The sequence below is a fragment of the Mobula hypostoma genome, chromosome 23, assembly GCF_963921235.1.
Source record: "Mobula hypostoma chromosome 23, sMobHyp1.1, whole genome shotgun sequence".
Classification (NCBI taxonomy): domain Eukaryota; kingdom Metazoa; phylum Chordata; class Chondrichthyes; order Myliobatiformes; family Myliobatidae; genus Mobula; species Mobula hypostoma.
In genome coordinates this window covers 4073435-4101425 of record NC_086119.1, presented here as the reverse complement: position 1 = coordinate 4101425, position 27991 = coordinate 4073435, and the positions used below count along the sequence as shown (strand labels likewise).

Below are 27991 nucleotides of genomic sequence, written 5' to 3'. Positions count from 1 at the left end.
CTCATGGGCATTCAACAAATTCCATCTCTTCCAATCCGACACCAACCTGATTTTCCCAATCCCCTTGAATACTGAAGTTCCCCATTACAATTCTGACATTACCCTATTACATACCTTTTCCAGCTCTCTTTGCAATCTTAACCCCACATCTTAGCTACTATTTGGAGGCCTATATATGATTCCAATAATGTTTTTATTTACCTTTGCAGTTTCTTAACTCCATCCACAAAGATTCAACATTCTCTGGCCCTACGTTACCTCCTTCTAAAGATGTAATTCCATCTCTTACTAACAGAGCCTCACCACCGCCTATGCCTTCCTGCCTGTCCTTTCAAATTAAAGTATATATATGTCTATTAAATAGTGAAGTTAAAGTAAGTACTGAAAAATAACGAAAATAAAGAAGTAGTGAGGTTGTGTTCATGGGTTCGATGTCCATTTAGAGATCGGATGGCAGAGTGGAAGAAGTTATTCCTGAATTGCTGAGTGTGTGCCTTCAGGCTTCTGCACCTCTTTCCCCATGGTAACAAGAATATTAACATTTTCTTTGCATTAAAGATGGTTAGAGTGTGGGGTTTAAAATGTCAATAAGATTTGGAGAAGCAGAGTGGCATAGCAATTAATGTAACACCATCACAGTGCCAGCGACCCAGATTCAGTTCCTGTTACTGTCTGTGAGGAGTTTGTACGTCCTCCCAGCAACCACATGGGTTTCCTCCGGGTGCTCTGGTTTCCTCCCACATTCCAAAGACTTACAGGTTAGCTGGTTGATTGGTCATGTGGGTGTAATTGAGCAGTGTGAACTCGTTGGGCCGGAAGAATCTGTTACTGTGCTGTACCACATATTTGTTTCCTGATCTGCTGAGGATACGGGTCCTTGCTGAGGTCTGTTGAGACCATAAGGAGTGGAATAGAGGGAGATATCGCTCTGTCCTCTTGTACTGTTCTGTGTTTTATCACCTAAGGGGGAAGCAGGGTTACAGCACAGTATACTACCTCTGACATGCCCCCCCCTATACTTTCCTCCAATCACCTTCAAATTATGCCCCCTGGTATTAGTCAATTCTTGGCTACCTTGTAATTCTCTGGATCCCTCCTTGCTAAACCTTAACTCAGCTTCTTTCTTCCTCTTGACTAGATGTTCCACATCTCTTCAGAATCAGGGTTATTATCGTTGTCCTATGCTGTGAAATGTGTTGTCTTTGGGACAGCAGTACGATACATGATGAATATAGAGAGGGGAAAAAACTGAATTACAGTAAGTATAACACGAACATGAGAAATCCCGCAGATGCTGGAAACCCAAAGCAACACACACAAGAAAGATCTGTTCTGTTCTTCTCTTCTCTCTCCCCATCACCTTCCTTTCCACTGCTGACTGAAAATCTGAATGTGCTGAAGGATTCACCTTCTGTAAACTTCTGGCCCAGGAGGTGCCAAAGACTCCTGTACATTGAGCTCATCAACAGCACAGACTGTGTGACCCCCTCCTCTCCCCTCTTCCGCCATTCCACTTTGTCTCCTTCTGCCTCTGCCTCTCCCTCATCCTCCTCACACTTTTCCCTCTTCCCTTCCCCTGGTCTTCTCCTCTCTATATCTCTCCCCCTCATCCCTCTCCCTTCCCTTCCTTCCCCCTACTTCTCTATCACACCCCTCTATCTGCCTCTCTCCTGGCTCTCACCACACACTCCTCCCTCAATCTCCCCCATTCCACCTATCTCCCTCTTGCCCCTCCCTCTCCCTGGCATACATAGACAGAATGGTAGCGTATCATTTAGTGTTGCCTTATCATAGCGTGGGTTCAATTCCCACTGCCAACTGTTAAGGAGTTTGTACATTCTCACCATGACTGCGTGGGTTTCCTCTGGGTGCTCTGGTTTCCTCCCACATTCCAAAGGCATAAGGGTTAAGCTTGGTAAACTTTGGATATGCTGTGTTGGTGCCAGAACTGTGGTGACATTGGCGGGCTGCCCCAGCAGATCCTCACTGATTTGATTTGATGCAAATCACGCATTCCACTGGATGTTTTGATGTCCGTGTATGTGACAAATAAAGGTAATCTAATCTCTTCTTTTCTTCCCCTTACCTCCCCCTCCCTTTCAACCCCTGATGTTGACGTATTGCCACCTGCCTGACGCCACGCCGTGCTTTGAAGGATCTTCCCCGAGAGCAGAGACGTGATCAACTTTGCGTCCTGGTTTGGATTTTCCTTCCCGAACATGCTGCTGATGCTGGTCTGCTGCTGGGTCTGGCTACACGTGTTGTTCCTGGGTGTGAAGTGAGTGAGCCTGTACAATGTTAACCCTCGCCTACCTTGGACTCAGTTCAGAAGGACACTGCAGTCCCCTTGATGAGAACTGGTGTGTGTTCACTGACTTCCCCCTCCCTGAGGTCCACAGTGATTGTACTCCCAAAGCGTTAAGTGTGTGTCTTTGGGCTCCTGTCCTTTCTTGATGGTAGTAATGAGAAGAGGGCACTTCCCAGGTGGTAAAGGTCCTCAGTGATGGATGCTGCCATTTGAGGCCCTCCCTCGAGGAAGAGCAGGGTGAGCTGCCTCAATGACTATCACCCAGTTGTACTCACATCTACTGTGACGAGTTTGGCCATGGCTAGAATCAACTCCTGCCCAGGCAAGGGTCTGGGCCTGCTGCAATTTGCCTATCACCACAACGAGTCTACAACAGAGGCAACCTTGCTGGCTTTCCACTGGGCTTTGGATCACCTGGACGACAGTAATACCTACCTCAATGCTGTCATTGACTACAGCCCTGCTGAGAATCCACACTCATTTGAAGTCCACAGTCAGATCCTTGATTGTGACTCTGAATCACTGAGTGTGAGTCGAGGCTCCTGTGCCACCTCTTTGATGGTAGTAATGAGAAGAGGGCCTGTCCTGGGTGATGGGGGTCCTCAGTGACAGCTGCTGCCTTCTTGAGGCATTACCTCTTGAAGAATCAGGTTATCAGCCTCCCCTCCAGAACCCCACACACTGAAACCTCAACCTTTATGATAGACTCCAACACTTTCCTAACTACCGAGGCCCCGTGTCTTACGGACCCCTCTTGCCTCACTTCCCCTCCCCCCCCCCACACTTGTCCACAGTTAGCTCCTCCAATATCGACAGAACACCACACAACCTGTGCCCTTGGGCTGACTGCAGGGGGGCGTTGCTGGGTGGACCCAGAGAGAGCAGAGAAGGATGAGGGGAGCCTGTTAAGGAACGTGTCTCTAACAGTGGGGCTGACAGGCTGCTGCTGGGGTGGAGGAGGGCGGGGGTTGGGAATGGACACCTGATAGTGCTCGTGCTGTGGATGGGATCCCAGCCCACCTCCCGTCCCTAACAGGGGTCCTGGGGAATGGAACCTGTGAGACCTGCTGAGTGTAGAACATGAAACCTGGACCAGAACAGGCTTTTTGGAGCACAGAGCTATACCGACATTTTAACCCAGTCTGGGATCAGTCCAACATTTCCCTCCAACATAACCCTCCATTTCTCCTTCATCCACCTGCCGATCTAAGACTCTCTTAAATGTCCCTAATGTACCTGCCTCTACTACCACCTCTGACGTTCCATCCACCCACTGCTCTGTGTGTGTGTATATATATATAAAACAACCCACCCTCTGACATCTCCCCTATATTTTCCTCCAATCACCTTAAAATTACACCACCTTGTATCAGCCATTTCCATCCCGGGGAAAAGTCTCTGACTGTCTACTCGATCTGTACCTCATCATCTTGCACACCTCTATCAAGTCACCTCTCATCCTCCTTCACTCCAGAGAGAAAAGGCCTGGCTCACTCAACCTGTCCTCATAAGACACGTTCTCTAATCCAGGCAGCATCCTGGTAAATCTCCTCTGCTCTCTCTAACCCAGGAGTTCCCAGCCATTTTTATGTCATCGACCCCTACCATTAACTGAGGGGTCCGTGCACCCCAGATTAGGTACCCCTGCTCAAAGCTTCCTCACCTTCCTAGGATGAGGCGACCAGAACTGAACACAACTCTCCAAGTATATATTTGTGTGTGTTGTTAACAGTATCTCTGTTTTTATCTTTCATTTCCAGCATTTGCAGGTTTTGTTTTGGATTTTAAACCTTGTTCACACAACCTATCCTCATAGGACCTGCTAATAAGCTTGATTTTTGTTCCCCTCCCCCCGCCCTCACAGTTTTAGGAGGCTGTGGGGGTACAGGACTGAGCTGTCTCCCAGAGAAAAGGCAGCCTACGGGGTGATCCAGGCAGAGTACCAGAAGCTGGGCCTCATGTCCTTCGCGGAGAAACAGGTCCTGGGCCTCTTCGCCCTGCTGGTGCTGTTGTGGTTCAGCAGGGACCCCGGTTTTGTGCCCGGCTGGGGCACCCTCCTCTTCAACAGGGATGGCAAGGAGTAAGTTCCCGTGAACTATATACATACAGTGAAAGGTGTTGTTTGTGTTAACAACCAACACAACCTGAGGCTGTGCTGGGGGGCAGCCCGCAAGTGTTGGCACACTTTCAAACGACAGTGTAGCATGCCCACCACGTTCGGCATAACAACACCCAGGAAACGTACAAAAGCAGTCAGGCACCCTTCCACGGAGAGAGAGGGGCACCCTACCACAGAGAGAGAGAGAGAGGTACCCTTCCCCAGACAGGCGGGCACCCTGATACCCACCACACGTGCACACACACAGAAAGGTAGATGCCGGTAACCCCCCAAATCACCCACACACACAGATTCAAGTAGATGCTAAAAGCATTATTTTTGGTTGCTTGAGATGTTGGCTCCATAATTAGGGACCCTAATGTTAGACTGAAGGATTGGTCATTTAAGATTGAGATAAAGAAGATTTTTTTCTCTGAGTTGTGTACCATTGGAGTTGTGGGATCCGAGTTATAAAGTGTACTTAAGGTTGAGATAGAAATATTTTTGACCAGTTTATGAAGATTGTGTTGAATAGCAAATATTTCCTGTGTTCTATATTTCTATATTCTATATTTCCTGTGCTTTCCTGAATAAATATTTCTTTATTTCCCGTGTTTTCAGGCTGGCAAGACCCCGAATGTTATTAACCTTGAGAAAGTGGCCAGGAGACACTTTGAACAGTATGGCCTTGTTGGGCCAAAGGGCTTGTTACCATACTGTATCTATAAAATAAAAAGATGACTGATCATTGAGAGACAAGAGTCTTGGGGGAGCTCCATATACATAGAATGTCTATTTACCTGATGGGCCGAGGGTCTCTGACAGAGTAACAGGAGCTTCAAAGTGTCATTCAAGCCCCAACAGCAGCCCCTTCCTCAGACAATCCTTTATCTCTGGGGTAACCTTGCTGAGTATCGCAGCCTGGCTGTTTGAATATCACTGAGAGGGGAAAGATTTAATCTGATCAGACCACACTTCGAATATGGTGAACAGTTTTGGGCCCTTTATCTGAGAAAGGATGTACTGTACTGGCATTGGAGAGAGTCCAGAGGAGGTTCACGACAATGATTCCGGGAATGAAAGGATTAACATATAAGTAGTGTTTGATGGCTCTGGGCCTGTACTCACTGGAATTTAGAAGAATGTTGGGGGAGGGGGGGATCTCAATGAAACCCATCAAATGTTGAAAGGCCTAGATAGAGTAGATGTGGAGAGGATGTTTCCTATAGTCTAGGATCCGAAGACATGCCTCAGAATAGAAAGGTGATCCTTTAGAACAGAAATGGGAAGGAATTTTTCAGCCAGAGGGTGGTGAATCTCTGGAATTCATTGCCACAGGCGGCTGAGCAGACCAAGTCACTGAGTATATTTAAAATGGAAGTTCTTGGATTCTTGATAAGACAGGATGTCAAAGGTTGTGAGGAGAAGGCAGGAGAATGGGATTGAGAAGGATAATAAATCAGCCACGATGGAATGGCAGAGCAGACTTGATGGGCTGAATGGCCTAATTCTGCTCCTATGTCTTGTGGTCTTATGGTCTTAATAGGAATCTGAGGGACAACTTCTTCACCCAGAGGGTGGTCAGTATATGGACTGAGCTGCCAGAAGAAGTAGTTGAGACAGGCACATTAACAATATTTAAAAGGCATTTAGACAGGTACATTGATAGGAAAGGTTCAGACCATAAGACAGAGGAGCAGAATTTGGCCATTTGGTCCATCAAGTCTGCCACCATTCAATCATGGCTGATCCTTTATTTTTCCCTCCTCAGACCCACTCCCCAACCTTCTCCCTGTAACCTTTGAATCCATGTCCAATCAAGAACCTATCAAGCTCTGTCTTAAATACACCCAACAGCCTAGCCTCCATAGACTCCTGAGGTAAATAATTCCACAAATTCACCACCCTCTGGCTAAAGAAATTTCTCTGCATCTCTTTTAAATGGAGGACCCTCTATCCTGAGGCTGTGCCCTCTTGTCCTAGACTCCTCCACCACGGGAAACATCCTTTCCACATCTACTCTGTCTCAGTCTTTCAACATTCAAAAGGTTTCAATGAAATCCCCCTTTATCCAAAATTCCAGCAAGTTCAGACCCAGAGCTATCAAATGTTCCTTGTATAACTCTTGTGAAACTCCTCTGAACCCTCTCCAATGCCAGCACCTCTTTTCTTAGATGAGGAGCCCAAAACTGTTCACAATACTCAAGGTGAGGCCTCACCAGTACCTTATCCCTCAGCATCACAGTCCTGCTCTTGTATTCAAGACCTCTTGAAATTAACGCTAACATTGCATTTGCCTTCCTCACCACCAACTCAACCTGCAAGTTAACCTTCAGGATGTTCTGCACAAGGACTCCCAAGTCCCTTTGCATTTCAGATTTTTGGATTTTTTTCCCCGTTTAGAAAATAGTCCGCACATTTATTTCTACTACCAAAGTGCATGGCCATGCATTTTCCAACATTGTATTTCATTTGTCACTTTCTTGCTCATTCTCCTAATCTGTCTAAACCCTTCTCAGCCTTCCTGTTTCCTCAACACTACCTGTCCCTCTACCAATCTTCGTATCATCTGCAAACCTGGCAACAAAGCCATCTATTCCATCATCTAAATCATTGATATACAGCATAAAAAGAAGAGGTCCCAACACCGACCCCTGCGGAACGCCACTCGTCACTGGCAGCCAACCAGAAAAGGATCCTGTTATTCCCAGTTGCTGCCTCCTACCAATCAGCCAGTGCTCTAACCATACCAGTGACTTTTCTGTAATACCATGGGCTCTTAACTTGGTAAGCAGCCTCATGTGTGGCAACTTATCAAACATCTATCCTACTTGTAATCTCCTCAAAGAATTCCAACAGGTGAATCAGACAAGATTTTCCCTTAAGGAGACCATGCTGACTTTGTCCTATCTTGTCCTGTGTCACCAAGTACTCCATAACCTCAACCTTAACAATTGCCTCCAGTATCTTCCCAACCACTGAGGTCAAGCTAACTGGTGTATAATTTCCTTTCTGCTGCCTGCCTCCTTTCTTAAAGAGTGGAGTGACTTTTGCAATTTTCCTGTCCTCTGACACCATGCCAGAGTCCAATGATTTTTGAAAGATCATTACTAATGCTTCCATAATCTCTACCGCTACCTCTTTCAGAACCCTAGGATGCAGTTCATTTGGTCCAGGTGACTTATGTACCCTTAGGTCTCTCAGCTTTTTGAGCACCTTCTCCCGTGGAATAGTAACTGCACTCACTTCTCTTCCCTCACACACTTCAACACCTGGCACACTGCTAATCTCTTCCACAGTGAAGACTGGTGCAAAATACTCATTTAGTTCATCTCCCATCTCCTTGTCCTCTGTTATTATTTCTCTGGCCTCATTTTCTAACAATTCTATATCCACTCTCATCTCTCTCTTATCGTTTTACATTTTCACATTTTCCTGGATTGAACTACATCTGCAAATTCTGAAGCCAGGTCTACTGTACATGCTGCCAATGTCCCATTGTAAGCTACAACAACCTTCTGCTCTATCCACAACACCACCAACCTTCGTGCCATCGATCTGCTACTGTTCCTCTACTGACCTCTCTCGTAACTTGCTTGCCTAGTGTCCTCTGCCCCTGCATTACAGGAAGAACCTGGAGGCTTTGGAAAGGGTACAGAAGAGGTTACTGCCTCAGTTAGAGGCTATGTGCTACAAGGAGTGCTTGGACAAACTTGGGTTGTTTCCTCTGGAGTGGCAGAGGCTGAGGGAGATCTGATAGAGGTTCGTAAGATTACGAGAGGCACGGTAGAGTAGACAGGGAAAATATGTTTCCCGGGGTTGGAATGCCTGATGCCAGAGGGCAGGCATTGAAGGTGGGTTCAAAGGTGATGTGTGAGGCTGGTTGTTTTTTATACAGCGATTGATAGGTGCTGGGAATGTGTTGCTAGTGATGGTGGTGGAGAAAGGTAGAGGGCGTTTAAGAGGCTGTTAGACAGGTGGAAGACAAGAAGCATATGGAGTATGTGTGGGCTGGGATGGTGGTGATCCTCTTTGAGAACATCAGACTGAGGTTAATTTAAATTGGTGTCATTGCCGGCACTGTCAATGTGGGCCGAAGAGCCCATTCCTGTGCTGTCCCACTCCCAAGTTTACTGTTTCCTCAGATCCTTCCTGTCAGAGCACAGAGAGAATCCTGGCTCTCTGTCCGGTGTGTGGGGGGTGGGGGGAGATCCTGGAAGCACCCCCCTCCCCAGGGGACAAAACACAAAGAGTTCTCCTGTGGACCAGGGCAGACCCCCACCCCACACCACCCCCAGTCAGGGGACAAAACATAGAGAGTTCTCCTGTGGTCCAGGGCAGGCCTGCTACTCCACTCCCTGACACACCCCTCCCCAGGGAACAAAACACTGGGAGTTCTCTTCCTGTGGACCAGGGCAAACCCCCACCCCAACACCCCCCTCCCCAGGGGACAAAACACAGAGAGTTCTCCTGTGGACCAGGGCAGACCCCTTACTCCACTCCCTGACACCCTCCCCCCTTTACAGGACAAAACACAGAGAGTTCTCCTGTGGACCAGGGCAGACCCCTTACTCCACTCCCTGGCACCCTCCCCCCTTTACAGGACAAAACACAGAGAGTTCTCCTGTGGTCCAGGGCAGGCCCACTATTCCACTCCCTGACACCCTCCTCCCCAGGGAACAAAACACTGGGAGTTCTCTTCCTGTGGACCAGGGCAGACCCCTTACTCCACACCCTGACATCCCCCCCTCCCCAGGGGACAAAACACAGGGAGTTCTCCTCCTGTGGACCAGGGCAGACCCCTTACTCCACTCCCTGACACCCCCCTCCCCCAGTCAGGGGAAACAACACAGGGAGTCCTCCGCCTGTGGACCAGGGCAGGCCTCCCAGAATCTGCTCCTCATTGCACCTCATCAGATCTCCTGACCCCCCGCCCCCTGCCAAACTCTCCCTTTCACCCTCAACCGGTGCCTGGCAACAGCTGCTTGGCAACGGCAGCCTTCAGCTCCAGAGTCCGTGAGGTGCATGACAAGGAGGCCGCAGCATTGAACAGGCCGGGGAGGGACGGCCTCCTGAGCTGGACCACAGCCAGGCCTCACATCCGGTTCTCATCGGATCAGACATCACACCTCTCCCGGAAGTTCTGGGAGTCTCCCGCATATTAATAGTGGCTCCCTGATGCCCGCAAATTATATACAATGTCCCGGAAATTGATTTTTTGAGAGCGAGCGTGAGAGAACGCGCGAGAGAGAGCAAGAAAGCAAGCGCAAGAGAGAGTGACCACGAGCGAGAGAGCACGCACGAGAGAGAGAGAGCGACAGTGTTCCAAAAAAAGAAAATATAAAATGTACATCACCCCAGACTACACTAAAGTGTACCCCTGCCTAATAGGGGTCAAAATAATGACAGTGTTGCTCGCTGCACTGTTTGTAACAGTGACTTTTCTATTGCCCATGGTGGGTTAGGACTGTAAAAGACACGTTGAGGTGAGTTTAACAGGTGTCATTCATTCATTAGCATAGCTAACGTTATTTAAACTAGCTGGCCAGCTGCTAAGGAGCTACTCTATTGCAGACATCCCACCTCTCCCGGAAGTCTCCCGCAAATTGATGGTGCTACCTCCCTGAAATCAGTTTTTGCAGGGTGGGATGTCTGGCATCGGACCTTGATCTCAGCAGGTCGAGCAGCACCTGAGGAGACAGGGGACCGGACAGTTCCAAGCATAGAACAGAACCGCACATGAAAACGCCTTTCGGCCCACTATGTGGCGCCAGACTAGCTCAGATAGATTTATTTATCACATGTGCATGGAAACATGCTGTGAAAAGTGTCGTTTATGTTAACAACCAACACGAGCTAGGGATGTGCTGGGGGCAGCCCGCAAGTGTCACCACGCATTCTGACACCAACATGGCACGTCCTCAGTGTTCAGCAGAACGACTCGAAACAAACCCCTTTCCCCATACACACCTCCAGGCTTCAGTCACTGGGCTTCGACTTTGAGACATCCAATTGACCCCCAGACCAGCCAATATTGGGACCCCAAATGCCAGGCTCAAACTCCATGCACTTCGACTGATGAGCTCTCTCGTCTCCTCATATCTCCTACTCAAACACGAGCATCTGATCCTGGGGATTTGGAACAGCCCTAAATACACAGATGTCCTTTGCCACCCATCTATGTTGCTCCCTTCAAACATGGAGTGGAGGCCTGACCGCTAACTCCCCACATCCCTGTCCCTAAACCCTAATCTGACCTCTAACCCCCATATCCCTGTCCCTAAACACTAATTTGACCACTAGCTCCCCATATCCCTGTCCCTAAAGCCTAATCTGATCTCTAGCTCCCCACATCCCTGTCTCTAAACCCTAATCTGACATCTAGCTCCCCACATCCCTGTCTCTAAACCCTACCTGAACCCTAACTCCTTTCACTCCCTTTGTCCCCAAAACCATCCCCACACACTGAAAAAGTGCAGTTGGAGCCAGTCTCGATGGAGATGTTTGTTTGACAACATCTTAGAGTCCAGTGAACTTGTTGATGTTTTTATTAATTGTCAGAATCACAGAAGCTAATGTAAAGCAATCTGCTCATTGTGGAGCATAGGGGTATGTTTCACACCACAGTAGAGTAGCGAGTAGCATGACACTATTATAGATTGGGGTGTTTCGAAGCTCAATTCCGGTGCTATTCTGTAAGGAGTCTCTCTACGTCCTCCCTGGGTGCTCCAAAGACGAACCGGGTGGGTTAATTGTAAACTGTCCTGTGACTGGGTAAGGATTAATCAGGGTTGTGACGTTGTTAGGGTGGGAAGAGCCTACTCATGGGTACCCTTCAGTATATAAATTAAGGGAGGCAAATGCAATGTTGGCATTCATTTTGAGAGGACTAGAATATAAAAGCAAGGATGTGATGCTGAGGTATTGGTCAGACTGCACTTGGGAGTATTGTGAGTAGTTTTGGGCCTCGTATTTAAGAAAAGATGTGCTGGCATTGGATAGGGTCATGAGAATGACCCTGGGAATGAGGAGCATTTGATGGCTCTGGCCCAGATAAAATGGAAATGGAGAGGATGTTTCCTATAGTGAGGGAGTCTAAGATCAGAGGGCGCATCCACAGAATACAAGGACATCCCTTTAGAACAGAGGAGGAGGAGGAATTTCTTCCGCCAGAGGGATTCATTGCCACAGACGGCCGCGGAGGCAGAGTCATTGGATATATTTAAAGCAGAGGTTGATAGGTTCTTGATTAGCCAGGGCGTCAAAGGTTACAGGGAGAAGGCAGGAGAATGAGTTTGAGAGGAATAATAAATCATCCACGATGGAATAGCAAAGCAGACTCAAGGGGCTGAATGGCCTAATTCAACTCCCATTTCTTACAGTCTTGTAGAACATAGAAAGGTACAGCACAGCACAGGCCCTTCACCTCACGATACTGTGCTGACCTCTGCAATGAATCTCACCCTCCCCTCCTGCACCGCCATAACCCTCCAATCTAACCCTCCCCTCCAATCTCACCCTCCCCCCCACACACAGTATCTCACCCTCCCCTCCTGCACCGCCATAACCCTCCAATCTAACCCTCCCCTCCAATCTCACCCTCCCCCCCACACACAGTATCTCACCCTCCCCTCCTACACAGCCATAACCCTCCCCTCCTACATGGTACATAACCATCCCTTCCAATCTAACCCTCCCCTCCTACACAGCCATAACCCTCCCCTCCTACACAACCATAACCCATCAATCTAACCCTCCCCTCCAATCTCACCCTCCCCTCCTACACAGCCATAACCCTCCCCTCCTACATGGTACATAACCATCCCTTCCAATCTAACCCTCCCCTCCTACACAGTATCTAACCCTCCTTTCCAATCTCACCCTCCCCTCCTACACAACCATAACCCTCCCCTCCTACACAGTATCTAACCCTCCTTTCCAATCTAACCCTCCCCTCCTACACAGCCATAACCCTCCCCTCCTACATGGTACATAACCATCCCTTCCAATCTAACCCTCCCCTCCTACACAGTATCTAACCCTCCTTTCCAATCTCACCCTCCCCTCCTACACAACCATAACCCTCCCCTCCTACACAGTATCTAACCCTCCATCCAATCTAACCCTCCCCTCCAATCTAACCCTCTCCTCGTACACAGCCATAACCCTCCAATTTTCCTTCATTCACGTGCCTGAGTCCCATGTATGTCTGTATTCTATCAGCCTCTACCGCCACCCCCCCCCCCCCAGGTGTGTTCCATGTACCCACCACTTTCTGTGTTTTTAAAATAAATACCTCTGACATTGTCCATAAACTTGCCTCCAATCAGCTTAAATGGATGTCCTCTGGTGTTGGTTATTGTGTCCTGGGAAAAGATGGCCTAAATAGCCCCCTGTCCCAGTGCCGATCTCTGCCCCTGGTTCCCTGGAGACGGCCCACCACCCACCAGCCTCAACACTCACCATTTCTGCTTGTTTCAGATTTGTTACTGATGCCACTGTGGTGATCTTCATCACGATCCTGATGTTTATCGCACCTTCACAGAGACCACAGCTCAAGCCCTGGGTGCAGGGCAGGCGGAGTGCAGAAGAGGACATGACAGGTATGTGCCCGGGAGAGGGGGCTTCTCCCAGCACCCTGGGTGTGTATGGACTGTGACGTTTGTTGGTCTTTGGCAGCATCGCCGTGCTCTATGAATTGACTTTCCTTGTGTCCACTTTCTCTTGTTGCCGTGGTTCCATAAGACCCTGTTCTAGATCCAATCTTGTTGATGATATAATGGTGGATCTGAGAGGAGAACCTTAGGGGGGATATGGACAGGTTACATGAATGGGCAAGGATGGTGTGTGTGTGTGTGTGTGTGTGTGTGTGTGTTTCTGTCTGTCTGTCTGTCTGTCTATCCAACCGTAAGACATACGAGCAGAATTGGGTCATTTAGTCCTTGAAGTCTGCTCCACCACTTCATCATGGCTGATTTACTTTCCCTCTCAACCCCATTATCCTGCCTTTGCCCCATATCCTTTGGCACTCTTACCAAATAAGAACCTTCAATCTCCGCTTTAAATATACCTAATGACTCTGCCTCCACTGCCGTCTTGTGGCAATGAATTCCACAGATTCACCACCCTCTGGCTAAGGAAATTCCTCCAGATCTCTGTTCTAAATGGATGTCCTTCTTTTCAAAGGAGTCGACCACCTCCTGGAGATAGCTAACCTCAGCTCCAGCCCTGCCTGATCCACAAGGGTCCGGAGTCAGTCCTGACTCCAGCCTGGTTCTTCTGTTGGGCATTTGGTGATGCCTCCACACTGGCTGTTGGGGTATTTGTCACCCTTCTCCACTCTGTTACAACAGCAAGTTTCATTCTTAGAGCACACCTCCTGGTCAGAGGCTGTCCTGGGGACAGGCCCCATGGAGAGGGGATGGTTTCTCTGCCAACTCTCACTGGGCTTGTCACTTGGGTTGAGACAATTCATTGCTGTGGGTAAATTCTCCACTTTGTTCACAACCCACAACCCACATTTATGCACACACAGTTATATACATGCACACAAAACTCTACTATGGACGGTCCCAATCCCAGCTGCAAGAGCAGAAGGGTTGGGCATGAGGCTAGTAATCCCGTCCTGTAAAAACCCAGTGAATAATTCCACTATGGACATTCCCGATCCTGGCTGTTGTAGGAGAGGGGTTGGGCATAGGATTAAGAAGCCCATCCCTTAAAACCCAGAGCTGCCGGAGCTCCAAAGGCCTCATTCCTGGGAGAGGAAGGGTCTTCGAAGATGGGCTACACCTGGGGACAACTTGCTAGACTGGCCCAGGACAGGGGACTCTGGAGAGCTGCTGTCGGCAGCCTGTGCCCTGGTCAAGGTGATCAGCTTAAGAAGAAAGCACACATACACACGTGCACACTCACAGACACACAGTGATAGGGACAACTTTCAAGCCTCACACAGGTAGTGCCAGAGGCCGTGATTGAATCAGTGTCTCTGGGCCCGTGAGGCAGCAGCACTACCTGCTGTGGCAGTCTTCTTTTCAAGAGACTGGTTTAGCTGGAGATGGTGTCTCCGGGCCAGGAGGCCATGGGGTCCAGCTTCTACCTGGCCATTAACAGGTACATCTGCTGAGTTAGTGAATCCGCACCCAGCCTGTGCTCGGCGATCCAGCACCTAAAGATTAACGATGAGTTTTATTTGTCACATGTACATTGAAACACACAGTAAGATGCATCATCTGCCTCAGCAGCGACACAGTCCAAGCATTGTACTGGGGGCAGCCTGCAACTATCACCACACTTCCGGTGCCAATATAGCATGTCCACAACTCACTAACCCTAAGCCCTACGTCTCCATGATGTGGGAGGAAACTGGAGCACCTGGAGCAAACCCAAGCAGTCACAGGAACACACAAGCTCCTTGCAGACAGCGGTGAGAATTGCAGCCAGGTTGCTGGAGCTGTGAAGTGTTACAGTAACCTCCACAACACTGTGCCATTGACATCCCACCTCTGCTCCGCTTCCTTATCCGTTAACAGCTGTTTATTTCATCATAACCTCCACAACACTGTGCCATTGACATCCCACCTCTGCTCCGCTTCCTTATCAGTTAACAGCTGTTTATTTTCCCTCCTGTGGTGCAGGCAGGCAGCGGTCGGAGTCCCCCGGCACCCGGCTCCTGGAGTGGAAACTGGTGCAGAAGAAGGTGCCCTGGAATGTGATCCTCTTGTTAGGAGGAGGCTTTGCCTTGGCCAGGGGCTGTGAGGTAAGACATTCCTTCATTAACCATCGTCCTCACGTTCCTAAAATTTCAGGATTATACAAAAACCAACATAATTATGAGGGGTATGGATAGGGTAAATGCAAGCCTTTTCTACTGAGGTTGGGTGTGAATAGAACTAGAAGTCATAGATTAACGATAAAAAGTGAAATATCCAAGGGGAACATGAGGGGAAACTTCTTCACCCTGAGGGTGGTGAGAGTGTGGAACGAGCTGCCAGCAGACGGGGTGGATGTTCGGAGAAGTACAAGGATGGGAGGGGCATAGACGGCTATGGTCCAGATGTGGGTCAATAGGACTAGGCCAATTAATAGTTTGCATGGACTAGATGGTCCAAAGGGCCTGTTTTTGTGTTGTACTGTTCTGTAAAGTCAGTCTGTAAGTATGAGATCCTCGCTTTGTGATGTCCTTTGGTGTCTACCCCATGTGATCTGTTCAAAGGGCCTGTTTATGTGCTGTAGTGTTGTAATGCTGTGTTATAATAGTGTTTTGTGCTTATAATGCTGCGGCTTTATAAGACATTTGGAGTACTGTGACCAGTTTTAGGCCCAATATTTAAGAAAGGCTGTGCTGGCTTTGAAGAGAGTCCAGAGCAGGTTTACAAGAAAATTCCCAGCAATGAAAAGGTTAATGTACAGGGAAAGTTTGATAGCTTTGGGTTTGTACTTGCTGAAATTCAAAACAATGGCAAAAGGGATCTCATTGAAACCTATCGAATATTGAAAGAGCTGGGCAGAGCGGATGTGGAGAGGATGTTTCCTACAGTGGGGGAGTCTAGGACCAGAGGACGCAGATAGAGTGGATGTGGAGAGGATGTTTCCTACAGTGGGGGAGTCTAGGACCAGAGGACACAGATATAGTGGGTGTGGAGAGGATGTTTCCTATAGTGGGGGAGTCTAGGACCAGAGGACATAGATAGAGTGGGTGTGGAGAGGATGTTTCCTGTAGTGGGGGAGTCTATGACCAGAGGACACAGATATAGTGGATGTGGAGAGGATGTTTCCTACAGTGGGGGAGTCTAGGACCAGAGGACACTGATAGAGTAGAAGTGGAGAGGATGTTTCCTACAGTAGGAGAGTCTAGGACCAGAGGACACAGATGGAGCGGATGTGGAGAGGATGTTTCCTATAGTGGGAGAGTCTAGGACCAGAGGACACAGCCTTAACATCTCCTCACTGGACCAGGTCAAATGTACCCGTATGGATCAGATGTGACCTACCCTTGAGCAGGTCAAGCAGATGTGGGACAGGGCAGAGGTCAGGAGAAGACAGGTGAGATTGGGAGGAGTGGGTCAAGTTCTGAAAAGTTTTGGTATGTAATATCCCGAGTGTAAATGCTGTCAGCAGATAAAACTCCCATTTTTCCCTCGCAGGAGTCGGGACTGTCCAGGTGGCTGGGAAGCCAGCTGCTGCCCCTGCAGAATATTCCACCATGGGCCATCGTCACTGTTCTCTGCCTGCTGATCGCCACCTTCACCGAGTGCACCAGTAACGTGGCCACTGCCACTCTCTTCCTCCCCATCCTGGCTTCCATGGTGCGTCCCAACACCCGCTCCGAGGGTCCGCCAACATCTTGGGAGGAGGGGGATCTGGGATTCCTTGTCAAACACTCATGAACAGCGGGGATTGGAGCCACCTGTCCTATGTCACTTCCAGGCCTTGTCGTTGCTCAGTAACCTACCCACCTCCTCCCTCGGTCTCCATCACTCCCACAACAGCCACGCAATGCACAGTGGGTTGGTAGTGGGAATCCCTACCTGCATCCCTCTATGGATGCTGTTCAACCTGCTGTGCTCCTGCAATGGAACTGGGTCTGGTACTTACCCTGTCCACATCCTGGGCCCAACATCCTGATGCAATTCTGAAGAAGGCGTGGCAGCAGCTGGAGTTCACAAGGAGTTTGAGGAGATTTGGTCTGTCACCAAAGTCACAAGCAGATTTCCTCAGATTTACTGCGGAGAGCATTCTAACTGGTTACATCACCATCTCGTGTGGAGGGGCCACTGCACAGGATCGGAAAAAGCTGCAGAGGGTTGTAAACTCAGCCAGCTCCATCATGGGCTTGTGCCTCCCCAGCACTGAGGACATCTTCAAAAGGTGATGCCTCGGAAAGGAGGCATCCATCATTAAGGCTCCCCATCACCCAGGACATGCCCTCTATAACATAGAAACATAGAAACATAGAAAATAGGTGCAGGAGTAGGCCATTCGGCCCTTCGAGCCTGCACCGCCATTTATTATGATCATGGCTGATCATCCAACTCAGAACCCAGCCTTCCCTCCATACCCCCTGACCCCTGTAGCCACAAGGGCCATATCTAACTTCCTTTTAAACATAGCTAATGAACTGGCCTCAACAGTTTGCTGTGGCAGAGAATTCCACAGATTCACCACTCTCTGTGTGAAGAAGTTTTTCCTAACCTCGGTCCTAAAAGGCTTCCCCTCTATCCTCAAACTGTGACCCCTCGTTCTAGACCTCCCCAACATCGGGAACAATCTTCCTGCATCTAGCCTGTCCAATCCCTTTAGGATCTTATACGTTTCAATCAGATCCCCCCTCAATCTTCTAAATTCCAACGAGTACAAGCCCAGTTCATCCAGTCTTTCTTCATATGAAAGACCTGCCATCCCAGGAATCAATCTGGTGAACCTTCTTTGTACTCCCTCTATGGCAAAGATGTCTTTCCTCAGATTAGGGGACCAAAACTGCACACAATACTCCAGGTGTGGTCTCACCAAGGCCTTGTACAACTGCAGTAGTACCTCCCTGCTCCTGTACTCGAATCCTCTCGCTATAAATGCCAGCATACCGTTCGCCTTTTTCACCGCCTGCTGTACCTGCATGCCCACTTTCAATGACTGGTGTATAATGACACCCAGGTCTCGTTGCACCTCCCCTTTTCCTAATCGGCCACCATTCAGATAATAATCTGTTTTCCTATTTTTGCCACCAAAGTGGATAACTTCACATTTATCCACATTAAATTGCATCTGCCATGAGTTTGCCCACTCACCCAACCTATCCAAGTCACCCTGCATCCTCTTAGCATCCTCCTCACTGCTAACACTGCCACCCAGCTTCGTGTCATCCGCAAACTTGGAGATGCTGCATTTAATTCCCTCATCCAAGTCATTAATATATATTGTAAACAACTGGGGTCCCAGCACTGAGCCTTGCGGTACCCCACTAGTCACCGCCTGCCATTCTGAAAAGGTCCCGTTTATTCCCACTCTTTGCTTCCTGTCTGCTAACCAATTCTCCACCCACACCAATACCTTACCCCCAATACCGTGTGCTTTAAGTTTGCACACTAATCTCCTATGTGGGACCTTGTCAAAAGCCTTTTGAAAATAACGAAGGAAGATACACACTCTTTTATAAACAGCTTCTTCCCCTGTGCCATCAGATTTCTGAATAGACAAAGAACCCAAGAACACTACCTCACCACCGCTCTCTGTTTGAACTATGTATTTATATCTACATTTCTTGTAACTTGTCGTGATTTTTTTTAACACAATGCAGTGTCCTGCTAATAATCAACCTGATCCTGATTCTCTATGGACTCTGAGCCTGAGACATGCTTAACCCTACAACTCTCCCTCTTGCCCCACCCGGATCAGAATGAACCCCCTCTACGTGCTTAACCTTACAACTCTCCCTCTTGCCCCACCCGGATCAGAATGAACCCCCTCTACGTGCTTAACCCTACAACTCTCCCTCTTGCCCCACCCAGGCCTCCCAGATCAGAATGAACCCCCTCTACGTCATGATTCCAGCCACCCTCAGCACCTCCTTTGCTTTCATGCTGCCTGTGGCGACCCCGCCCAACGCCATCGTCTTCTCGTACGGCCACCTCAGGGTCTCGGACATGGTAAGTGCTTGGAAAGGAAGCAGTGGTGGTCTTGAGGTTCCCTGAGACAGGTGGCAGGGAGATTTACCCTCACATCTGAACATAGGCACCGGGACCCATACCTGTAAAGTGCACTGATCATCACCGGGGCCCGTACCCGTATAGTGTGCTGATGAGCACCGGGGCCTGTACAGGGCGCTGATCAGCTTCTGGACTACGGTCATTGTGGAACAGAGGGACCTGTAGCACAGAAACGATGGCATGAATGGCCAAACTCTCCCCTGCCTTCTCTGCAGTCACATGCCTTCCTCAGCTTCAGCTTCCTGCCCCTCACTGGGGTGGAAACGTAGACCCCTCCCAACATGTCCGCATCCAACCTAACCCAGGTCCGTTGGTACTGTGTGCAGATCTGATCGCCTCATTGCTGGAAAGGTGAGGAGGCTTTGGACGGGGTACAGAGGAGATTCACCATGATGCTGCCTGGATTAGAGAGCACGAGCTGTACGGAGATATTGGACAAAGTTGGGTTGTTTTCTCTGGAGTATTGGAGACTGAGAGGTGACTTGATAGAGTGGCACAGATCGGGTGGATAATCAGTCTTCTCTTCCCCACAGTGGAAATGTCAAAAACAGGCTTAAGGTGAAAGGGAGAGACCTTATGGTACGTGGCACAGCAACATGGCGGTTATTGTAATGCTTTACAGCGCTGCTGGTAAGATCGGGGTTTGATTCCTGCCAATGTCTGAAAGGAGTCTGTCGATTCTCCCCGTGATCACATGGGTTTCCTCCGGGTGCTCCAGTTTCCTCCTGCAGTCCAAAGACCTATGGGTTAGGGTTAGTGAGTCGTGGGCATGCTATGTTGGTGCCAGACACTTGCGGGCTGCCCCCAGCACATCCTTGGACTGCGTTAACTGTTGACACAAATGATGTATTTCACTGTACGTAACAAATGAAACTAATCGCTAGCTCTAGTCACACTGGAACAGCCTGGGATAAATTACCCAGAAGCTTCCAGCTGTCCTCTGTCAGTGACCCAGACAACTCTGCTTGCTGCATCCAGATGACATCCTGCTTCTCTGGGACGTTCTGGTGTGGGGGACCACTGGTTGGTCACTCTTTGGGAGGGGGTGGGGGGGGTGCAGTACAGATTTTTAATGAGTTTTTATCTCTGTGCAGGTCAAAGCAGGGCTCGCTCTCAATCTGATCGGAGTGGTTTCTGTGATTGTGGCCGTCAACACCTGGGGTCGGGCGATGTTTGACCTCAGTACCTTCCCCGCCTGGGCAAACGTCACAGACTCAGTGTGACAGGCAGCAGAGGGGTGAAATCCCAGCAGGAGGCTCTACCCCACAAACAGTGGATTAATAGGACTGCCTAAATGGACCGGTCAATGGAGAAAGACCCAGGAGTGGACATCTGACCACATGCAACGTGCTGACAAAACCTGTGCCTGTATCCGGTCCAGAGTGACTCTGGTCTCAGTGATTTTATTCAGGGGTGCAGTGCTAGCCGGAGCGCATCTGGCAGCTCTTTAAGAAAAAAACATCCGAAATAAACAAGCTAATTAATTAGGTGCCGCCCAGGGTGATTTGAGTCTCTCAGAAACTGCACCCCTGAAGATGTGCCAGACACGCACTGGCTAGCGCTGCACCCCTGATTTTATTGAAATTAATAAAGAGATAGATATTAACTTTATTAGTCCCACGTGCATCAAAACACACAGCGAATGTGTCGTTTGCAACAACAACCAACACAGTGCAAGGATGTGCTGGGGGCAGCCCCCAGGTGTCACCATGCCTCTGGCACCAACATGGCATGCCCACAACTTACCAACCCTAACCCACACGTCTTTGGAAAGTGCAGGAAACTGGAGCACTTGGAGGAAGCTCACACCGTCACGGGAAGAATGAAAAGATTCCGATTGATTTATTTATTTATCACCTGTACAGTGGAATGTGTCGCTTGTGCTAACAGCCAACACACCCGACAATGTGCTGGGGTCAGACTGCGAGTGTCGTCAGGCATTCTGGTGCCAACATAGCATGCCCACAATGGTTGGCAGAACACAACAAGCAGCAAAACAAACCCCTTCCGTTCATCCGTCCCTCCCACCCACACACAGACAGTTCCCAACCCCAGGATAGGCCTCCAGTGGACTGCTGGACATCGGGCCTCGGTGGACTTCAGACCGGTAAACTCAGGCCTTTGGCTGATTGACCTTCAGGCACCTTACAGATGGTGGTGGGAATTGAACCTGGATCACTGGCATTGTAATGTGTCCTGTTAACCGCTGCGTGACCCAGCTGCCCGGTAGTTAGCGAACCCAATCAACCTGGGCATCATGAAATCCTCTCACTGCAGGGCACGGAGAACACACAGCTCCCCTGTGTCGTAACCCCCATCTCCCCTCTTCCCAAACATTGAGGATGAACACAGTGAAACTGTTCACATCGGCTGACATCCACGGCTGGTGTGCTGGACAGAGGCATGGCCTCGTGTCGGACAGCAATAGGTGATGGGCTGGGCAGATGTGCGGACTCTCATCGGCTGACATCGATAGGTGGTGCACGCGGCCTCATGTCGGTCATCAATACATGATGTGCTGGGCAAAGACGCGGCCTCATGTCGGACTTTGGTAGGTGGTGCGATGGGCAGAGGCGCGGCCTCACGATCCAGAGAATTGGGTTCAATCCTGACCTCTGACACTGTCTGTGTGGAGTTTGCATGCTCTGGATTCCCTCCCCGCCCCCGGGTGCTCCACCGTCCTCTGAAGGTGGGTGGGTCTAGGAAAGGTTCATGGGGTTGTGGGAAGAATAAGATGTAGGAGTGGAATGAGGCCATTCGGCCCATTGGTTAATGTGGGCACGAGGGACTGCAGATGTTCCTTCCCAGATCATAAACACGAACAGTCCTTCCAGGTGAGGCAGCACTTTCTGTGAATCTGTCGGGGTCACTGCTCCTGATGCAGCCTCCCCTACACTGGTGAGACCCGTCGTAAGTTGGGGGAGAGCTTTATTGAGCACCTCTGTCCACCTGCCAAGAGCAGAACTTCCTGGTGGCCAAACATTTTAATTCCAATCCCCACTTCCATTCCAACAACAGCAGAACTTCCCAGTGACCGGACATTTTAATTCCAATCCCCACTTCCATTCCAACAAGAGCAGAACTTCCCAGTGGCCGGACATTTTAATTCCAATCCCCACTTCCATTCCAACATGCTGGTCCGTGATGATGAAGCAACACCTCATATTCTGACTTGGTAGCCTCCAACCTGGTGGCACAGACATCGATTTCTCCAACTTCCGGTGATTCTTTCCCTCTCCCTCAATTCCCCACTCTGGTCTTTTACCTGTTCACCTCTCCCTGGTGCCCCTTCTCCTTCTTTCTCCTATGGATAACTCTCCCACTCTCCCCTCCTATCAGGTTCCTCCTTCTTCAGCCCTTTGGCTTTTCCACCTATCAACTTCCAGCTTCTTACTTTATCCAACCCTCCCCCTCCACTCACCTGGTTTCACCTATCACCTGCCAGCTTCTCCTCCTTCCCCGGCCCCCACTTTTTAATTCTGCTGAAGGGTCTCGGCCCAAAATGTCATCTTTTATTCTCCTCCATAGATGTTGCCTGACCTGCTGAGATTTGCCTCTCCTGTGTTGTTTGGGATTAGTGTAGGATTGTGGTTAAGGCGTCGGTCTAGTGATCTGAAGGTCGCTAGTTCGAGCCTCAGCTGAGGCAGCGTGCTGTGTCCTTCAGCAAGGCACTTAACCACACATTGAGTCCAAAGGTTGTGAAGTTGAGTGAAGTTATCCCCTTTGGTTCAAGGGCCTGATGGTTCAGAGGTACACAAGTAGATCAAAACTAATTGAAAGCGTGCAGAGAAAATTTACAAGGATGTTGCTAGGACTTGAGGACCTGAGTTATAGGAAAAGGTTGTAGGTTAGGACTTTACTCCCTAGAGGGTAGGAGAATGAGGCGAGATTTGATAGAGGCATATAAAATTATGAGGAGTGTAAATACAAACAAGTTTTCTCCACTGAGGCTGGGTTAGACTAGAACTAGGGGTCATGGGTTGAGGGTGAAAGGTGAAATGTTTAAGGAGACCATGAGGGGAAACTTCTTCACTCACAGAAAGGTGAGGGTGTGGAATGAGCTGCCTGCACAAGTGGGGGATGCAGGTTTGATTGTGACATTGAAGAGAAATTTGGATAAGTACATGGATGGGAGGGGCATGGTCCCAATGCAGGTCAATAGGACTAGGCGGATAACAGTTCAGCAAGGACTAGATGGACCGAAGAGCCTTTTACAGTGCTGTCGTGCTTTATGAAACACATAGTAAGATGCATTATTTGCATCAATGACCAACTCTGTCCGAGGGCAGCCCACAAGTGTCACCACGCTTCCAGCACCAATGTTGCATGCCCCCAACTTACTAATCCTAACTCGCATGTCTTTGGAATGTGGGAGGAAACCAGGGCACCCAGAGGAAACTCACACAGTCGTGGGGAGAACATTCAGACAATGGTGGGAATTAAACCTGGGTTGCTGGCGCTGTAAAGTGTTATACTAGAGTACAGGTGGTCTCACTACTCCGTGAGCTTCAGGAGAGGAGTAGGGGTCCTGACAACCTCCGGCCACCTGGCTGCCCTGTTGTAGCACTGGATGGACGGGAAGCATTAGCTGCAGGGACAGACCCAGAGCCACTGGACACACCACATCTGTGACATCCCAAAAAATTAGTGTGCAGGAAGCCTGTGGGTAAGCACCGATCACAGGCGGCCACACATTGACGAGTTACTCAGGACAGCCTCCCGCTCAGCGGGTGGTGAGGCCATGCCATGGTCAGATCATCCACGATCCAAGATCCCAATCAAAGCGTTCTAATCTCAGGACTACTGGATCTGTGAAAACGTTTTGACTGCTTCGCCACTGTTGTACAAGGTATCAGCACGCAGTGAACTACATCATCATTACCGGCTGTGTTCAGGACCAGCCAGACTAGCACTTAGAGTTGTAGAGCACTACCGTACAGACACAGGCCTTTCGGCCCATCTAGACCCATCTATCTGCACCACGATAATAGCCCTCCATACCTCTCTCATCCATGTACTTATTCAAACTTCTCTTAAACATTTCACCTTTCACCCTTAACCTTTAACTATAATCTCTAGATCTAGTCACACCCAATCTCAGTGGAGAAAGCCTGTTTGTATTAACCCTATTTATACCCCTCATCATTGTGTATATCTCTATCAAATCTCCTCTCATTCTCCTACGCTCCAGGAAATAAAGTCCAAACCTGTTCAACCTTTCCCTACAGTCACACTACGGCAAAAAAACAGGCTCTTTGGCCAATCTAGTCCATTCTGGCCTGGTTTCCCATTGACCTGCACCTGGGTCATAACCCTTCACATCCATCCCATCCATGTACCTATTCAAACGTCTCTTAAATGTTGCAATTAAACCCGCATCCACCACTTCCTCTGGAAGTTTGTTCCACACTCTCACCCCCCTCTGAGTTAAACAGTTCCCCCTCATGTTCCCCTTAAACATTTCACCTTTCACCCTTAATCCATGACCTCTGGTTCTAGTCTCACCCAAGACTGAGGCCAGCATAGATCAGACAGGACGATGTTCAAGTTTACTGTTGTGGGTGTATTTACCCAGAATGTAATTTCAAAGGATATTCACCTTATGCAGCAGCACAGTGTGTTATAAACGTAAATTACATACAATTAGCAAGAAATATACATAACCCTCAAGACAAAACAAACATAATGACATCAGTCCAAGCTGATGAAAAAAGCTGTTGTTGAACTCTGAGGTGTGGGTCTCATGCCCCTGTACCTCCTATATAACAGCAGCATTGAGAAGAGGGCATGGCCCAGATGGTGGGAGTCTCCCACTGACTCATGAACTCAGGAGATTCTGCACACACTGGGAATCTTCAGCAACACACATAAAATGCTGGAGGAGCTCTACATGTCAGGCAGCTTCTATGGAGAGGAATGAACAGTTGATGTCAGGACCCAATGAAAGGTCTCGGCCCAAAACGTTGGCTGTTTATTCCCCTCCATAGATGCTGCCTGACTCACCGAGTTCCTGCAGCACCTGGTGTGTTACTCTGTCGCCTCTTGTGAATGGATCCTGTGCATTGGAGCCTCCGTTCCAGGCTATGATGCCGATGCAACCAGTCAGAAAGCTCTCCATCATACTCCTGTCGAAGTTTGTCAAGGACTTTGATAACATGCTGAATCTCCTTAAACATCTATAAAGTATGTGAAGATGCTGGCATACCTCCTCCAAGGTTGTATCGATGTGCAGGGCCCAGGATAGATCCTCTGAGATGCTACCACCCAGGCATATGGAGGGAATGTACAGGTTTGAGGGGCCGAATGGCCTAATTCCTGCACCTTTCCCTGTAGAGAGATGGCCAGTATGTAGAAAGGTGGGGGAGTGTGAGGCAGGGGCTGGTAGGTGATAGGTGGATCAGGGTGAAGAGGGGACTGTACCCCAGGGAAGAGAAGGCACCTTTAGAGTCTGTACGCTGGGGAGTGTTAGTATCAAAAAGTAACTACATTCATTTTGTGCTTATAAAGTCATAGAACAGGTCCTTTGGCTCATCTAGTCCACGCCAAAATATTAATCTGCCTAGCCCCATCAACCCGCAGCTGGACCTCAGCCCTCCATATTCCTGCCATCCATGTACCTATCCAAATTTCTCTTAAATTCCCACCCTCCCCCTACCTTCTTGATAGGGCCTCTGCCCCTTCCCTCTTCAGTCCTGACGAAGGGTTCTGGCCCGAAACGTTGACTGATCTTTTCCACGGATGCTGCCCGACCTGCTGAGTTCCTCCAGCATGTTGTGAGTGTTGCTTCTTTTAAATGTTGCAATTGAACCCAGATCCACCAGCTGCACTGACAGCTCATTCCACTCTCACCACCCTCTGAGCAAAAACATTTCACCTTTCACCCTTAACCCATGACCTCTGGTTGAAGTCCCAGACAACCTCAGTGGAAAAAGCCTGCTTGCGTTTATCCTATCTATACCCCTCATAATTTTCTACACCTCTTTCAAATTTCTTCTCAATCTTTTATGCTCCAGGGAAAAAGTCTTAACCTATTCAATCCTTACCATAAGTCAGGTCCTCAAGTCCCAGCAACATCCTTACAAATTTTCTCGTATTCCTTCAATCTTATTGCTACCTTTCCTGTAGATGGGTGATCAAAACTGCACACGATATTCCAAATTAAATCTCACCAACGTCTTATACAACTTCAACACAGCATCCCATCTCCTGTACTCAATACTTTGATTTATGAGAGCCAACGTGCCAAAGGCTTCCTTTATGACCCTGTCTACCTGTGATGAAACTTTCAAGGAATTTTGGACCTGTATTCCCAGATCCCTCCTACTACCTTTAATTGTGTTATTCCTGGGATGGGAGTTTACATTCCGCACTGAGGACTGGCGATACTAAATAAGGCAGCACAGAATTCAGCGTTGGAATTCACTGGTTTATTCAGTTATTAATATTGAATTAGCATGATAATCTTTCACATTGATTTAAAACAGAAATAAAAGCCATTTATGTTCTCAGATAGTTGTGGCCCATTTCCAACAAGCTTGGTCATTCACCCCAACAAACCCTGGGCCCACACATCCCAAAATCTCTGGGCCCACACATCCCAACAAACCCTGAACCCACACACCCCAAAATCTCTGGGCTCGTACACCCCAACGAACCCTGAACCCACACACCCCAACGAACCTTGGGCCCACACACCCCAACGAACCCTGAACCCACAGACCCCAAAAAACCCTGAACCCACAGACCCCAACGAACCCTGAACCCACAGACCCCAGTGAACCCTGATCCCACAGACTCCAACAAACCCTGAACCCACAGACCCCAATGAACCCTGGGCCCACAGACCCCAACAAACCCTGAACCCATAGACCCCAATGAACCCTGGGCTCACACACCCCAACGAACCCTGAACCCACAGACCCCAACAAACCCTGAACCCACAGACCCCAACGAACCCTGGGCCCACAGACCCCAACAAATTCCGTCATTCATTCCCAGAGCCCTGGACCCACACACAAACAGAGAGAGTCTGCCAGTTGCCAGTGCCCTGCTGTCCACTGTCACCCATCTCGCACTGGCTAAAGCACTAGTGCCTGTCCCAGAGCTGAGTGTTCCTGGAGCTAGTGAGTGTCTGCTCCAGTCGTCCCAGAGCTGTGTGTGTCCCATCACCTGTCTCTCACCCCTAACTCTGAACAAACAGAGACACGCGTGTCTGTGCATTGGGACAGGATCTTCCCCTGCAGACAGCTCCAGACAGTGATTATCCTGCCCTGTCGCTCTGCCGACTCTAATGATACCTATGTAAAACATTCCTTGTGCAGAACCAACTATTAATTGACTGCGGCTCTCCGCGACGTACCATTAGGGAAATGTCTGAGTCACAATCCGCTCTATGTCCATAATCACACTAAGGTCAGCCCTCAAGCAACAGCTCAACCCTGAGTGTAGCCAGGCTTAAACCTCCAGATAACCGACCGGGGTTAATGAGTGATCCAGGTACACATGTCCCCCGCTTTTCGAACGTTCGCTTTACGAAACCTCACTGTTAAGAAAGACCTACATTAGTTCCCTGTTTTCGCTAACAGAAGATGTTTTCACTGTTACGAAAAAAGGCAGCGCGCGGGAAAAGCAGCGCGCGATAAAAAATCAGCGCGCGCCCCGAGCAGCCGCTCTCCCCCAGATTCGGAACGGCATTCTAGCCGGCATTGCTTAAACACGTGCCTGTGAGCAGCCATTAGCAAGGTGAGTTCTAAGGTATCGGAAAAGCCTAAAAGAGCTCGTAAGGGTGTTACACTTAGCGTAAAAATAGACATAATTAAGCATTTCGATCGTAGTGAACGAAGCAAGGACAAAGTGAGTTTGGCTTGTGGAAGTTGACGA

The 27991-nt window shown here is 49.1% G+C and overlaps 1 protein-coding gene across 5 annotated transcripts in view; it reads left to right on the top strand.

Moving 5' to 3' along the window:
- The window catches only part of LOC134336663 (Na(+)/citrate cotransporter-like), a 46006-nt gene extending 25147 nt beyond the window's left edge, over positions 1 to 20859 (top strand). Inside the window, exons 4-10 of one of the 5 annotated variants that reach the window (XM_063031010.1) lie at positions 2156 to 2278; positions 4173 to 4388; positions 12888 to 13009; positions 15044 to 15165; positions 16553 to 16714; positions 18914 to 19051; positions 20206 to 20857. In XM_063031010.1, coding sequence (XP_062887080.1) covers positions 2156 to 2278; positions 4173 to 4388; positions 12888 to 13009; positions 15044 to 15165; positions 16553 to 16714; positions 18914 to 19051; positions 20206 to 20334 — 1012 coding nt within the window. In that variant the 3' untranslated portion in view covers positions 20335 to 20857. Of the gene's footprint in view, positions 1 to 2155; positions 2279 to 4172; positions 4389 to 12887; positions 13010 to 15043; positions 15166 to 16552; positions 16715 to 18913; positions 19052 to 20205 lie in introns of all 5 variants that reach the window. The other 4 variants (XM_063031006.1, XM_063031007.1, XM_063031008.1 and 1 more) reach the window with 4 other exon arrangements.
- The last annotated feature ends 7132 nt before the right edge of the window (positions 20860 to 27991 follow it).